General features: G+C 42.8%; 1 protein-coding gene across 1 annotated transcript in view; it reads right to left on the minus strand.

The window, feature by feature from the left end:
* The window catches only part of pnpla2 (patatin-like phospholipase domain containing 2), an 84,500-nt gene that overhangs the window by 10,349 nt on the left and 57,505 nt on the right, over positions 1-16,646 (minus strand). The window contains exons 5-6 of the mRNA XM_068046023.1: positions 7,699-7,759; positions 980-1,171 (exon numbers count right to left, since the gene is read on the minus strand). Coding sequence (XP_067902124.1) covers positions 980-1,171; positions 7,699-7,759 — 253 coding nt within the window. The remainder of the gene's footprint in view (positions 1-979; positions 1,172-7,698; positions 7,760-16,646) is intronic.

Consider the following 16,646-nt stretch of genomic DNA (forward strand, 5'->3'; position numbering starts at 1 on the left):
CTGTTATAGTACAGTTAGATCAGCTGGCAGTCCTTTTCCTCTCTCCTCAAAATATCCAACCTCGACTCCACTGTCCTTGCCCCATCACCAACTTTCCTTTCCTCTCTCAAGTCTTGAATGTGATGCCGCCTCCCAAATCCGCACCAATCTTTCCTACAACTCCAAGTTTGAATCTTTTCAATCAGGTTTCCATCACTGCCACAGTACTGAAACGGCCCTAAACATCGGCATAAACTACATCCTCTGTGACTGTGGTGCACGATCCCTTCTCATCCTTTGTCATGATTGGCAACAAAATCCTCCACTCCAACAAATCTCCTCTATTGTCCAACTCAATGTGACTACACTTTCTTGGATCCACTCTTACTTATCCAATTATAGCCAGAGCATCTCTAGAAATGGTTTCTCTTCACGCCCCTGCCCCCTTGCCTGTCTTTCGTTGCCCACCCCCTCCCCCACACCCTTCCTCATCTACATGCTGCCCCTTAGAAACATCATCTGTAGACATGAGATCAGGTTCCACATACACTGACAACACCCAGCTCTACCTCTACATCATCAGCAAGTTTACGCAAAGTAGCTGAAACATACAGAACAGTCTGGCAAGTTAGCAGATCTCAGCCAGGGCTACAATACACACATAGAAACTTGCTTCAAGACCTTTGGATGAGAAAAAAAAGGTTATTTGACCCAACTTTCCCACACTTGATTATTATTCTGTGACCACCTCGCACCCTCTGCCAGAAGTGTACACATGGATACTGGAGAACGACCACATTGGGCTTGGCCAAGCTGAATGAGGTGCTGCAGAGAAAACCAGCACCCATGGAATGATATACTGAGCAAGAAAAGACAATTCCCCCTTGAGCTGTCAGACTGCAGGTGACCCTGTAGTCTGTGCTTTGGGAACATAAGTAAGCCTTTCAGGCCCTCAAGTCTGTTCCACCATTCAATTAGATCATGGGTGACCTTTACTCACCTTGGTGAAGTCGTGGAGATAGATGTTTCAGGATCTGGTCATCATTCCTATTCACTGTGTCTAATATTCCCGCTTGACCTCCTTCTACTACTGCCATTGCCTCCTTATCATCACCATCATCAGCAGCTGGACCACATTCATTCAAAGTTGATTGGGAAGGGTTGCAAAAAGGTTGTGGCTGGTTCAGCAGAGCTGTATAGTGGAAGTAGAAAAAATATATTGTTAGTTCTTAGTCTTTTCATATGTTCTTTGGAATGAAAAAAGCAAATATTGATTACTGTTTTACTGAACTGCATAAAATGTAGATAAATTCATTGGTGCTGGAAACATTAAAGGAAAGCAACATGGCATTTGGGCTCCTACCAGAAACAACAACTTATTCCTGACACAGAAGTCCGCTCCCATAATAAACCAAAGTATTACCTTATGCACAAACACCTGGGTGTAGTTTATGTCTGATACTCGCTAAGCAACTCAACTAGATAGAGGTGACTCATCCACCTTCTATGTGGCTTTGGCATGAGACCAACACCATCACTGGCAACAATTTGTATTTATAAAGTGCCTCTGACGTAGAAGAATATTTTAAAGAACTTCGTGGAAGTGTAAGGAAAAATGAACACTAACACAAAGGAGGAAACATTAGGCCAAAATCATGGTCAAAGGAGGTGGATTTTAAAGGAGGTCTTATAAGGATAGAGAAGTTGAGGCATGTAAGAATGGTCTTTCAAAGCATGGCAACTGAAAGAACAGCCACCAACAGTGGGGTGAAAAGAGGGGAAATGAAAGCACAAGAGGCCAGAGTCAGAGAAAATGAGAGTGTGAAGGGAGAGGTTTGTTGGGCTGGAAGAGATTACAAGGATAGGGAAGAATCTAAACACAGAATGAAAATTTTATATTTGAAGTGTTGGGGAATTGTGAGCCAATGAGAGAACAGAAGTGATCGGTGACCAAGATTTTGTGTGGGATAGGATACAGGCAGTTATGGATATACTGAAGTTTACAGCAGGTAGAAGATGGGTGTGGAGCTAGAACAGCTAGATTAAATCTAGAGGCAACAAAGGCAGAAATAAGGTTTTCAACACCAGATGGCCCAAGGTAGGGGTAGAGGAGGAGTAGGCGACCTTGGCTTAAAATTAATCTTAAAACATCACACTCAAATTGGAAGTTGCACATCTATTAAAAACCAATGCAATGGTTAAACACAACACATCTGTTGTAACCTTTTTAAAAGGTCAAGGTATTCTTATAAATAAAAACAAACATTTTAATTACAAAACCTGCTAAGAATGAATATGCCATTAAAAACAATCAAGATAATGCCAGCAGGGAAGGTGCTCTAGTCCTGGTCCAAAATGGCTCAATTTGTGTTAATCATGCTTTGAACCAGCTGTCAAGTGCACATTTGGAAGAACCCAAACATCTATGTGTCTTTTATCATCATCCCTTTGTGTTTATAGGTTTTGCAGATTGTTGTCAATGTTCAAGTAGATCACTTGGTTCGGGTTGACCTTCAAAGCCTGTTATGATAATTTTTTAAAAATCCATACATTGTGGGCATCAGTAGTTTCATCTGCCGTTGAAGTGCAGGGGCAAAACGTGGCTCTGTCGGTATGTCTATGCAAGTCCCACAAAGATTACATTTCCTTGGTTCATTAAAGGAGATTGTTATTGGTCTCAAAAGCATTTATCCGAAGCTCTGCAAAAGAAAGTTTTCAAGAGGCTCTATTCTGACTGGTTTAGGTGATTCACCCTTCATGTTCTGTCTCCAGACTGTTGTATTTGAACTCATTTAATAGCTCCTTCACAGCAAGAGGGTAGAGGAAACACTACAAGGATGTCCTTAAAGCCTCCCTGAAAAAATGTGACATCTCCACCGATTCGTGGGAATCTCTTGCCCGAGAACACCCAAAATGGAGAAGAAGCATCCGCGATGATGCCAGCCAGTTCGAACAACGTCAACATGCCCCGGCAGCGACCAAGTGCAAACAGCGGAAGAAGCGTTTGGAATTTCGAGCATCCCATTTACTCGCCTCACCAAACGCCACCTACCCCACCTGTGGCAGAGTGTGCAGATGCAAAATTGGACTATTCAGTCACCTAAGGACCCACAATCCTAGAATGGAAGAAAGTCACCCTCATTCCTGAGGGACTGCCTAAGAAGAAGGAAGGAGACTGCTGCTTCTGGGAATAACCTGTTTGGCAGGTTAGTCCATTACAAAACTTGAATGACATGCCAATGATACATTTTCTGAAGTAAAAAAGGAGACACAATTCAGAGCTCCTACATCTGGTAACAATAAAAGCCTGGGAAGAGAATCCCACATTATTTTATGTTTAAAGTCACAGAGAGTGAGTGAGGGCTTTCATTTGGAAGTACTGGACAGTTCTTGTTGGACACGAGAAAGAGTGAGCTCAAATTGTATATTCTGGAGGAACCAGCTAGGAAACACCAGAGAGCTGGGTTTGAGACGTAAAGTAAAAGAATATAAATAACTGTCAGACAGCATATTAGTGGATTGGATTGATTATATGTTGTCTTGCCAAAAAGCTTCAGCAGCAGTACTTGGGACCCAAAAGCCAGAGAGGGCTACAATCTCATTCAGATAAAGCCACTAACTACAATAGTGCAATATTATGAGCTATTTCATTTTGTCTAAAACAGTAGAACCAGAGGACACAGCCAATTCTTGAAGGAGGATAAATTCAAAACTAACGTATAGAAAATATCTTTTGAGTGGGAGTGGTCAAGCTATGGAACAGACTCCTGAGGGAGATGGCGGAAGCAGATAGTATTGATTCATTCTAATATAAATTTTGGGATACAGTTGTTACGACCAAGGCTGGAGGAGTGCACTGTCTTTCTCTAGTTCCACTTCTCCATGAACCACAACACATATTTAAATGTGTACTCAGTTACCAATACAGCCAATTATATACTTTATGTTAGTTTCCAGAATAAAATCCACCAACCGGGTTTCTTTAATAAAGAACAAAATTATTACATTTATTATAAAACGAGACGTATTCAATAAAGATGCAAAGCTTATTAACATACAGGTTGAAATATTAAAGTTCCCTTCTACATTACACACGCATGTACGAAAGAAAAAATAAAGAAATTGTCCCTGCAGAGATCTCTGTACAAAAAAGGACAAAAAAAATATTTTGGCCAAATACTTGTCAATTCCTGAAGAGAAAAGGTTAAGATATGGGATGTCCCAGCTGGTCCTTTATTCTGGCATCCAAATATGCATAGACAGCTATCACTGGGATCTTTTTGGAGCAGTTCTTTTCAGGCGATGTCAAGGAATAGTCTGGCAGGCTTTCCAGGAGAATCACTGCATCAGGGGTTTCAGCTATCAGACTGGAATCTCAGGATTTCTCAAAGAGGTGGAAAAGGGATGAGCTTGTGGCTTCTCTCTCAGCAGGCTTACTCCCAACTGACTCAAAACAATATCCAAAATGAAGCCAACTCTGGACCACCTTAAATCTTGACATGCCACTTCTCTGTAAACAACTCCCATAGTCATCAAGACTCCTGTTGTTTAGTTAGTTTAAGACATGTGACTTCCAGGAAGGGTTTGTTTTTAAACAAAGTTTCAAGTCCTTCCAGTGACTTTAAAAAAAAAACTGAAGTCCAGCACCTATGGAATCTCTTCAGTCTTTCAAATGAATCAATTTCCACAATTCTTAAATATGTGTCCTCAAAACATATTTTTAAAAATGGAAGCACTTTCATAACACAGTCAATGAGCAATTTGAGCCGTGACATTTGGTCAGTGTAGCATGCTTCCGAGGAAAAAGGTTAGCGGAAGTTTTCCCACTTTAGTCTGCCAGGCCCTAATTTTCTGACCACTCACTTTAATGGGTGGAAACCAGTGAGCTGGCGAGGACTGAAGTGAAAGTCCCTGACGACTATACCTACGTGAACACACTTCACTATATTTGATAAACAACCACAACCTGACCAAGACTAGTATAGTAGGAACATCAGAGCTAGTGCAAAGACAAACAGGCTGTCCTGCCAATTTTCATTTCATCGACCCAACAAGAGAGGCAAAAGTTCACATCTGAGTCATTGAGAAGGAATTAAAAAGCTGGCATGTTTAGAAAATTAGATCCATTTTGATAGAATTCAAATAAACAGTCATCAGCAGAGAAATATGAGGAGCAAAATTTATAATTTTTTTTAAAAAAAGCTCTACATGGATCATGAACTCATTTAAATATATGGAGCTTCCCGATAGCCCAGAGAGTATAACCACTGCTCAGAACTGTATTAAACCACATGGACCAGATAGTCTCAAGTTTCAATTCCCAGACTGTGCCAATTTAACTGAACTCAGTGAGGCAGCAGATGCATCACTACAATTAGTCTCAGTACCACTGGATAAGGGAAGGAGAAAAAAAAAATCTAGGCAGGATTTCTGTTCCTGAACACAATCCAACGCCATCTGCTGCAGGACCAGATATGATGCTACTTTCAGTTAAATAATTCTGCTTTCTGGTTAATTGTGTGTATACAGATATTTTTCCTGTGTGCTGTATTCACTTCAGCTCTTTTTAATAAATATGTTTTTCAGTCCACGTATATATATGCCAGTTATCCCAATACACAAACTGTTTTGACTTGTTTTAAACACTGCTGCAGTTCACAAATATCTGCTAACTGTGCTGTGCCAAAATTTAAGCGGGCACCGGTGCCTGTTGAACTGTAAAATGGCAAAAATTCCACATTTCTGAAGGTGACAAGAGGGATGCAAACTGACACCAAAAGAATATGCTTTGGAGTGCTGTTGCTTAGCATCACCACAAGATGGCAAAAAAGCACCTAGAAGCAAGCTTCCAATGCAATGATCAGAGGAAGTATATACAAAATAAACTGAACAAAATCGGCTGAAGGGTTTGATTATTCCAATCAATCAGTAAACACAGCCCTTTATCCTTCTTCCATTTTGCAAAAATCCACACTATGATCCTCAGTTGGATGGTATGGAGTTGTCAAGGCTACAGTCCTTGTCATAGACATCATGAATGCCACAATTTGATTGATCCAACAGGAGGCAAATTAGAAAGTAAAACTACTCTGCCCTCTTCCCCTCCAGGAAGTTTTTTTCTCTCTATGTAGAATCTGAAGAACAGTGATGCTTCCTAGCAAGTAGCCCAGAATGAATGTAACAAGACTTGAATTATATCAGGTCATTCTACAGTTATGGCAGCCAATGGAAGCTGATTCAATGTGATTTTGCTTTCCAATATGTAAAAGCTATTCTATAAACCAACAGTTAAATTAAACTCCTAGTCCTGTGCTTTTGAAAGTCAGCAACAGGGTTACACCTTTTGATTTTTCTTTGCCATCCCTGAAATTTAGGATTATAGCAATGGTAAAATATGTGGCAGCCATAAAAACAAGGTTTCCACCAACAGTATTGCCTCAAGACCTCCCATAATTGAAACAGTTTTAGATGCAATTACCAGCACCATAGCCTTAAAACTAGCCAAGTCTGGGAGCAGTGGGTTGCGGGGGGGGTGGGGGGATGCGTCGGGGGGTGGAATTCAAACCAACTATAATCAAAAAGGTTGCCTACAGAGTGATTTGTAGGTGCAGTTTTTATTTTCAATTTTACCTGTAGGAAGTTGTGTGACATCAGAAGAGGACAAAATCATATGTGGCTGGCAGACAGGCCCTGTCATTGAATGTAGCTTTCGTCAATTGCAGCAAGTGTGTTGTGACCAAAGTGATAACATGACCCTGTTTTATCTTTTACATCTTTCAGCCTCCCCACTGAATTAGGATGGTGGCCTATTTATTGCTAAGTGGAGATTAAATGATTAAGTGACAAGGAATGCAAAGTTCAGCACATCCATTATGTTAGGGTATAAATTTTGATCTGGGGTTTCACCAAAGGAGGACTTATTCTTATATCTTGTTTGATCACACTTAACCATATAAAACAAGCGATAGAAGATTGCAACATCTGGCTCCACATAAGTTCATACACATGGAAAGAGGACAACATGGTCAATCTGCAAACCTCTGCACACTTGTCCTTATGGATGCCTGTGGAGATAGCATGAACCAAACTCTGGAATAGCTACCAGAAAAGAGATTGGATAAAATTAAATAAGAGGAATTTTGGCTTCAGGGATGGGGGTTCTTTAACATCTGCACTGAGAATGTCCAGACTAGAACAGGAAAATAAATTTGACATCAATATTTACTTCAATGGACCAAAGGGTGCTCCAAAACTAAACTCACTGAGGAACAAATGGAACGCAAGATCGAAGTAGACCTTGACCTTCCTTCTCCCTTTGTCTATAAAGATGGTTTTGAGATTCTTATGATGAAAGGTCACAGACCTGAAACGTTAACTCTGCTTCTCTCTCCACAGATGCTGCCAGACCTGCTGAGTATTTCCAGCACTTTGTTTTTATGTCAGATTTCCAGCATCTGCAGTATTGTGCTTTTACTTAAGATTTTTACCGTCTCTTTAAAAGCAAAACTATTGTGTAGATGCACTGTTGAGTTATCCAGACGCACTAAAAGTATTACAGCTTTTCTTTAGGCTACATGATATGCAATGGTTGCGACTGCCTCTACTAATTAAATCCAATTTTACAGAATATCATTCTCACAGACTTAAATTGAGTGTAGAGACAGCAAATACATCTGCACATTTAGAAAGGATAGCAGGAAAACATAGGTCCACACTCACCATTCCTCTTGAGGAAGTCAAGTGCATCACTGTATCCTTGTTTGCACATATCCCGCATCACCTGCCAAACAGATTAAAACATATTGAACAAATTAATCTACATTAGAACTGGGCATGCCAACTGCTAACTGTGCATAAATCTTCATATACTTTTCATGAGTATTAACTATGCCCACTGTGGAATGTTCATAGGACGCTTCAACAAAAAATATTTTTATAACATGGAAATGTAAAGAATTAAGGCAAACCACATTTCAGAAGTGTGTTTGTCCATCTTAATCCAAGTTCTACATGTACTTTTCTATCTCCTACTGTTGTCTTTTGTTTGAAAACCAGCTCCATTTGGTCTGGACCACTTTGGCAATCTATCTGTATCATAACATCAAAAAGCACTATGGAACTGAAACCTGCCTGATAGTAGTGATGCTTTAATGGTCAAAATATGAACTGTGCTGGTGAACAATGTGAAAATAGTATAGCTTTGCATCTGCTGGAATGGAAAGTGTGTTCCAATCATACACCCTGCTACTGATGCTCCTTTATGTTTATACCTTGCAGCATCCAAAGTCTTAAGCTCTGATCTGCAACCGATTCATCTAGTTCTTGCAGGGACTTGCCTGCTTTCAGTGAATAACACAGATTTTGTAAATAAAGCTCACATTGGCTTTGGGAACCCTGCAATGCCGGTCGTTCTTTGTCACATTAGTAAGGTGATGAATCAGGAGAAATATGTGGGATAAGGATTCTTTCCAAAGCGAAAATAGCCTTAAACTGGCAACTGGAGGATTATTATACTAAATTAAATTGCTTACAGGTTAAAAAGTGCTTAATATGCCAATCCAACCCTTGCAGGTTTGAGATGGTCAGGTATAACTTAACTGAGCCAGCTGCACTCCCAATGTACTCTCTTTCAATTTCCAGGAAACCAGCTGATGCAGGGTTATAAAATGTTAATAATCAGTGACCAATGGTCCCAAATAGTTTGTTACTAGTTGCACCTGCTCCAGATTAGAGCTCAATATTTCTGGTTTACTGGTGTCCAGGGCAGAAGTTGAGGTACTCACTACTTTCCCAGTCCCTGGTTCAACTCCAGAAAACCTGTGGATTGGGTAGCAGATTGGTTATGTTACTGGACTAGTAATCCAGATGCGTGGACTAACTTATTTGGTAGATGAGAGTTCAAATCCCACTATGGCAGCTGGGGGAGGACTTAAATTCAGTTAATTAAATAAATCTGCAATAAAAGTCTAGTATGGTGACTATGAACCCACCGGATTGTTGTAAAAGCCCACCTGGTTCACTAATGTCCCTTAGAGAAGGAAATCTGCCATCCTTACCTAGTCTATCCTACATGTGACTCCAGACCCACAGTGACATAGTTAACTCTTAACCACCCTCTGAAATGACCTAGCAACCACTCTGTTGTACAAAACCACAATGACAAAAAATAAACATAACAATGGACTGATAACCTAGACACAGGATTGAGTCACAATAAAGTCACACCAAGCCCAGTCAACCCTGCAAAGTCCTCATCACCATCATCTGTGGACTTGTGCCAAAATTGGAAGAGCTGGCTCACAGACTAGTCAAGCAACAGCCTCACAGTCATACTTACAGAATCATATATTCCAGCCAATGTCCCAGACTCTTTCATCACCATTTGCTGTCCCACCGGCAGCATAGTGGTATACTATCAGGAGGGAGTGACCCTGGGAAACCTCAATATTGACTCCCGATCCCATGAACTCTCATGGCATCAAGATGAACATGGAACATGGAAGTTTCCTGTTGATTACCCCCTACTGCCCTCCCTCAGCTGCTAAATCAGTACTTCCCCCATGTTAAACACCACTTGGAAGAAGCGCGGAGGACAGCCAGGGCACAGAATGTCCTCTGGGTGGGGGATTTCATTGTCCCTCACCAAGAGTGCCTCAGTAGCATCATTGCTCACTGAGTCCTGAAGGACACAGCTGCCAGACTGGGCCTGCGAGAGGTGACGAGAAAACCAACACAACGGGAAAAACTGAGTTGGCATTGTCTTCAGCAATCTCCCTGTCGCAAATGCATCTGTCCATGACGCTATTGATAGGAGTGACCACCGCAAAGTACTTGTGGAGATGAAGTCCTGTCTTCACAGTGAGGACACCCTCCATTGTGTTGTGTGGCACTACCACTGTGCTAGATGGGATAGATTAAGAACAGATCTCGCAGCTCAAAACTGGGCATCCATGAGGTGCTGTGGACCATCAGCAGCAGCAGACATGTATTCCATGACAATCTGTAATCTCATGGTCTGGAATATCTCTGACTGTACCATTACCACTGTGGAAGCAGCATGCTAATATAGACAGAGCTAAGTGATCCCACAACCAACGGATCAGATCAAAGCTCTGCAGTCCTGCCACATTCAATTATGAATGGTGGTGGACAATTAAACAACTAACGGGAAGAGAAGGCTCCATGAACATCCTTAAAATCAATGATGGCAGACCCCAGCACATGATTGCAAAAGACAAGACTAAAGCATTTGCAACCATTCTCAGGCAGTAATGCAGAGTGGATGATCCATCTCAGCCTCATCCTGGGTACCCGACCATCACAGAAGCCAGTCTTCCGCCAATTCAATTCATTCCACATAACAAGAAATGGCTGAGCACACTAAATACAAAAAAGGTTATGGGCCCTGACAGCATCCCGGTTGTAGTGAACACTTGTGCTCCAGAAGTAGTCGTGCCGTGAGCCAAGCTACTCCAGTACAGCTACAACACTGGGAGCTATCTGACAAAAGTATAAAGTTGCCCAAATATATCCTTGTCCACAAAAAAGGGAAAGTTCAATCTGGCTAATTATCAACCCATCACCCTACTCTCAATCATCAGCAAAGTGATGCAAGAAGTTGTTGACAGTGCCACAAGTGGCACTTACAATAAGCTGCTCACTGATGCTTAGTTTGGGTTCTGTCAAGACCACTCGGCTCTAGACCTCATTGTAGTCTCGGTCCAAAAATGGACAAAAGAGCTGAATACCAGAGTTTATATGAGCATGATTGTCTCTGACATCAAGAAAGCATTTGACTGAGTATCACATCAAGGAATCCTAATAGAATTGAAGTCATTGGGACTCAGAAGGAAAATCCTTCACAGGCCAGACAAGGGGAGGCAGTGGCGTAGTGGTATTGTCACTGCACTAGTAACCCAGAGACCCAGGGTATTGCCCTGGGGGCATGGGTTCAAATCCCACCACAGCAGAAGGTGGAATTTGAATTCAATTAATAAATCTGGAATTAAAAAGCTAGTCTAATGATAGCCATGAAACCATTGTCGATTGTTGTAAAAACCCATCTGGTTCACTAATATCCTTTAGGGAAGGAAATCTGCTGTCCTTACCTGGTCTGGCCTACATGTGACTCCAGACCCACAGTAATGTGGTTGACTCTTACATGCCCTCTGAAATGGCCTAGCAAACCACTCATTTGTATCTAACCGCTACGAAATCAATAAAAAGGAATGAAAAACCCCCTTCCTAACAACACTGTGGGTGTACCTACCCCACACGGACTGCAGCGGTTCAAGACGGCAGCTCACCACCACCTTCTCAAGGGCAATTAGGGATGGGCAATAAATGCTGGCCTAGTCAGCGTTGCCCACGTCCCATGAATGAATTAAAAAAAAGACTGACCTTGCACAAAGGATTGCGGTTGTTGGAGACCAATCATCTCAGGACATCAAGGCAAGACAGTTCCTCAGGGAAATGTCCTAGGCCCAAGCCTCTTCTGCTGCTTCAATGACTTTCCTTCCATCATAAGGTCAGAAGTAGGAATGTTTACTGATGATTGCAGTGTTCAGTTTCATTCAAGAAGTGTGTGCCCAGATGCAGCAAGCCCTGGACATACTCAGACCTGGGCTGATAAGTGGCAAGTAACATTTGCACATCATAAGTGTCAGGAAATGACCAACTCCAACAAGAGAAAGTCTAACCACCTCATCTTGTCATTCAACGGCATTAACATCGTCTAACCCCCACTGTCAAGATCCACATTGACCAGAAATGTAACTGGATCAGCCACATAAATACTGTGGCTACAAGATCAGGTCAGAGGTTGGGTATTCTGCAGTGAGTAACTCTCCTCCTGACTCCCAAAGCCTGTCCACCATCTACAAGGCACAAGTCAGGGGTGTGATGGAATACTTTCCACTTGCCTGGATGAATGCAGCTCCAACAACACTCAAGACGCGTGACACCATCCAAGACAAAGCAACCCACTTGATCGGCACCCCATCTACCACCTTAATACAATCCTTTCACCATCAGCACACTGTGACTACTGCAGTGCATACTATCTACAAGATGCACTGCAGCAATTTGCCAAGGCCTCTTCAACAATACCTCCCAAACCAGTCACCTCTATCACCTAGATGAACAAGGGCAGCTGGTGCATGAAAACTCCACCACCTCCAAGTCGCATACCATCCTGACTTGGAAATATAGTCACTGATCCTTCAACATGACTGGGTCAAAATCCTGGAGTTTCCTACGTAATAGCATTGTGGATGTACCTTCATCACACAGACTGCAGCAATGGCAGTGCCTCACCATCACCTTCTCAAGGGCAATTAGGGATGGGCATATTGTTACAACTAAGGCAGGAGCAATGCACCGTCAATTCAGTCCCATCACTCCACAGGTTGCAGCATATTAAAGTTTTCCCACCCGACTGGAAAACAGTCAAATTAAACACTCTGGTAACCCCCAGAATAAAACAGACCAAACCAGGTATCTTTAGACAACAGCAAATTAACTATTTATTAAAAAACTAAATCTTAAACACTATTAAGATAAACCTATGTCGAAAGACCTCATAACTTCTTATTTTAACCTAACTCCCTCATTCACACACATACATTCAAAACTAACAGCCAGTTTTAAAAGTGGTATTCTTAAAAATTAGCTATTTCTCAAGAATAAATAAATAATTAAGTCTTTGTGGGTTACATTTCTGATGGGTAATTCTAATGTGAAAATAATCAAATGCCTCTCCAAGACTTCACACAGAGTTGATGAAGTAGTCCCTCAGTAGATAGGCATTCAAAACACTTCGGCTGTAGCAGGCATCAAATAGTTCCTTCAACGATGAGCACAGTAATAGGTCAACTGCATCAGTCTACATTGAATGCTGCTGGAGGGCACAGAGTGTGCAGAAGGGAGTTTGGAAATTGAGGGAGTTCGGGTAAGGAGAACTATAAATTGAGAAGAAAATAAATTTGAGTGCATAGAGTGTAAAATGGGAGTTTGGTGTGTGAAGAAGGGGCACCTTTCTTTCTTTCTTCTACCCTTTTTCAGCCTCCAGTAGCTGCCTCGCTCTTCGGTACAGGGGAAGAAGTTGATTGGAGAGTAACTGGTAAGTTACTTTACTTCTCATTGTAATAAAAAGTTTTTAAAGATACATTATGACAGGTCAGCTCAGGCAAGTGGTACGTCCTGCAGTATGCGGGAAGTCATGGACGCATAACATGCCACTAGACGAACAAATCTACAGTGTCACTGGCTGCAGAAGCTTGAGCTCCGGGTTTCGGAACCCGAGTGGCGGCTGGAGTCATTGTTGTGCATCTGAAAGGCAGAGGAGTACGTGGATAGCACATTTATGGAGGTGGTCAAATCACAGGTTAGGAGCATGCAGGCAGAGAGGGAATGGGTGACCGCCAGGCGGTCTAAGAGAACCAGGCAGTCAGTACATGAGTCTGATGAGTCCATGTTGCTTGCTAATCGGTTTTCCATTTTGGTTACTGGTGAGGGCGATGGTTCCTCGGGGAAGTGCAGCCAGAGCAAAGTCTGTGGCACCACGGATGACTCAGCTGCACAGGAGGGGAGGGAGAAGGGAGGGGAGGGAGAATAGTGGAAGAGCAATAGTGATAGGGGATTCGATAGTCAGGGGATCAGACAGGCATTTCTGGGGCAGTAAACGTGATGCCAGCATGATGTGTTGCCTCCTTGGTGCCAGGGTCAAGGATGTTGCGGAGCATCTGCAGGACATCCTTCTGGGGGAACCAGAGGTCAGGGTCCACATTTGGTACCAATGACATCGGTAGGAAGAGGGATGAGGTCCTGAAAGCAGATTTTATGGAGTTAGGAAGGAAATTAAAAAGCAGGACCTCCAAAGCAGTAATCTCAGCATTACTCCCAGTACCACATGCTAGTGAGCATAGGAATAGGAGGATTGATTGATTGAACACGTATCTGGAGAATTGTTGTCGGAAGGAGGGCATCAGATTTATGAGGCATTGGGACCATTTCTGGGGCAGGTGGGACCTGTACAAGATGGATGGGCTATACCTTAACAGGACCGGAACCAACATCCTTGCAGGGAGATTTGCTAGTGCTATTGGGGAGGGTTTAAACTAGCTTGTCAGGGGGATGGGAACCTGAAGGGTAGCTCAAATTGGACGGAAGTAAGGCTGGTAACAGGAAGTCGAAAAGTGGCAAGTGACATTAGAAGGCAGGAGAAACAAAGGCGAGCATCAACTAGGCTTAGAATGCAGAATGTCAAGACGACAAGGTTAAGGGGCACTCTACCTGAATGCACACAGCATTCACAACAAGGTAGATGACTTAAAGGCCCAAACAGAGGTAAATATGTATGATCTAATTGCCATAATAGAAACATGGCTATAGAGTGACCAAGGTTGGGAACTGAACATTCAAGGATATTGATCATTTAGGAAGGACAGGCAAAATGGGAAAAAAGAGGTGGTGTTACGCTTATAATAAGGGATGGGATCAGTACATTAGTAAGAGAGGATCTCAGATCAGAAGAACAAAATGTGGAATCTAATTGGGTGGAGCTAAGAAACAGCAAGGTCCAGCAAACATTGGTAGGAGTTGTTTACAGTCCACCAAATAGTAGTGTTGTGTGGGGCATGGCATTAATCAGGAGATTAGAAAAGCATGTAGCATGGGTAATACAGTAATCATGGGTGACTTCAATCTGCGTATAGACTGGGTAAACCTAATGAGCACTAATGCTGTGGAGGACGAGTTTCTGGAGTGTGTTAGGGATGGTTTTCCAGTGCAGTATGTTGAGGAACAGACTAGAGAACAGGCTATTTTAGATCTAATATTATGTAATGAGAAAGGGCTAAGTAAATTGCTGTAAAAGAACCTAATGTTTGAAAGTGAGTTAATTCAATCTGATGCCACAGTGTTAAATTTGAACAAAGAAAATTATGAAGGTGTGAGGGGAAAATTGGCTGAGGTGGATTGGGAAAATATAATAGGTATGACAGTGCATAGGCAATGTATAGTCTTTAAGGAAATATTACATAGCTTACAGCAACTATACATTCTTTCAAGGCAGAAAAACCCCAAACGTAAAGGCAGTCAACCGTGGATAACAAAGGAAGTTAAGGATTGTATAACATTAAAAGGAAAGGCCTATAAAGTTGCCAGAAATAGTAGTAAACCGGAGGATTTTAGAGTACAGCAAAGGAGGACGATAAAACTGATAAAGAAAGGGAGAATATAATCTGTAACCTCATGGCCCGGCATATCCCCCACTCTACCATTACCATCAAGCCAGGAGACCAACCCCGGTTCAATGAAGAGTGCAGGAGGGCATGCCAGGAGCGCACCAGGCATACCTCAAATTGAGGTGTCAACCTGATGAAGCTACAACACAGGACTATCTGCATGCCAAACTGCGTAAGCAGCATGCCATAGACAGTGCTAAGCGATTCCATAACCAACGGATCAGATCTAAGCTCTGCAGTCCTGCCACATCCAACCGTGAATGATGGTGGACAATTAAACAACTACCTGGAGGAGGTGGCTCCACAAATATCCCCATCCTCAATGATGGGGGAGCCCAGCACATCAGGGCGAAAGATAAGGCTGAAGCATTTGCAACAATCTTCAGCAAGAGGTGCCGGGTTGATGATCCATCTCGGCCTCCTCCTGAAGTCCCCAGCATCACAGATGCCAGACTTCAGCCAATTCGATTCACTCCACGTGATATCAAGAAATGACTGAAGGCACTGGATACTGCAAAAGCTATGGGCCCTGACAATATTCCGGCAATAGTACTGAAGACCTGTGCTCCAGAACTTGCCACGTCCCTAGCCAAGCTGTTCCAGTACAGCTACAACACTGGCATCTACCCTGCAATGCGGAAAATTGCCCAGGTATGTCCTGTACACAAAAAGCAGGACAAGTCCAACCTGGCCAATTACCGCCCCATCAGCCTACTCTCGATCATCAGTAAAGTGATGGAAGGTGTCATCAACGGTGCCATCAAGCAGCATTTGCTTAGCAATAACCTGCTCAGTGACGCTCAGTTTTGGTTCCGCCAGGGCCACTCAGCTCCTGACCTCATTACAGCCTTGGTTCAAACATGGACAAAAGAGATGAACTCAAGAGATGAGGTGAGAGTGACTGCCCTTGACATCAAGGCAGCATTTGACCGAGTATGGCATCAAAGAGCCCTAGCAAAACTGAGGTCAATGGGAATCAGGGGGAAAACCCTCCGCTGGCTGGAGTCATACCTTGCGCAATGGTTGTGGTTGTTGGAGGTCAATCATCTGAGCTCCAGGACATCACTGCAGGAGTTCCTCAGGGTAGTGTCCTAGGCCCAACCATCTTCAGCTGCTTCATCAATGACCTTCCTTCAATCATAAGGTCAGAAGTTGGGTTGTTCGCTGATGATTTCACAATGTTCAGCACCATTCGTAACTCCTCAGATACTGAAGCAGTCCGTGCAGAAATGCAGCAAGACCTGGACAATATCCAGGCTTGGGCTGATAACTGGCAAGTAACATTCGCGCCACACAAGTGCCAGGCAATGACCATCTCCAACAAGATAGAATCTAACCATCTCCCCTTGACATTCAACGGCTTTACCATCGCTGAATCCCCCACTATCAACATCCTAGGGGCTACCATTGACCAGAAACTGA

The sequence above is a fragment of the Heterodontus francisci genome, chromosome 14, assembly GCF_036365525.1.
Source record: "Heterodontus francisci isolate sHetFra1 chromosome 14, sHetFra1.hap1, whole genome shotgun sequence".
In the NCBI taxonomy this organism is placed as follows: Eukaryota; Metazoa; Chordata; class Chondrichthyes; order Heterodontiformes; family Heterodontidae; genus Heterodontus; species Heterodontus francisci.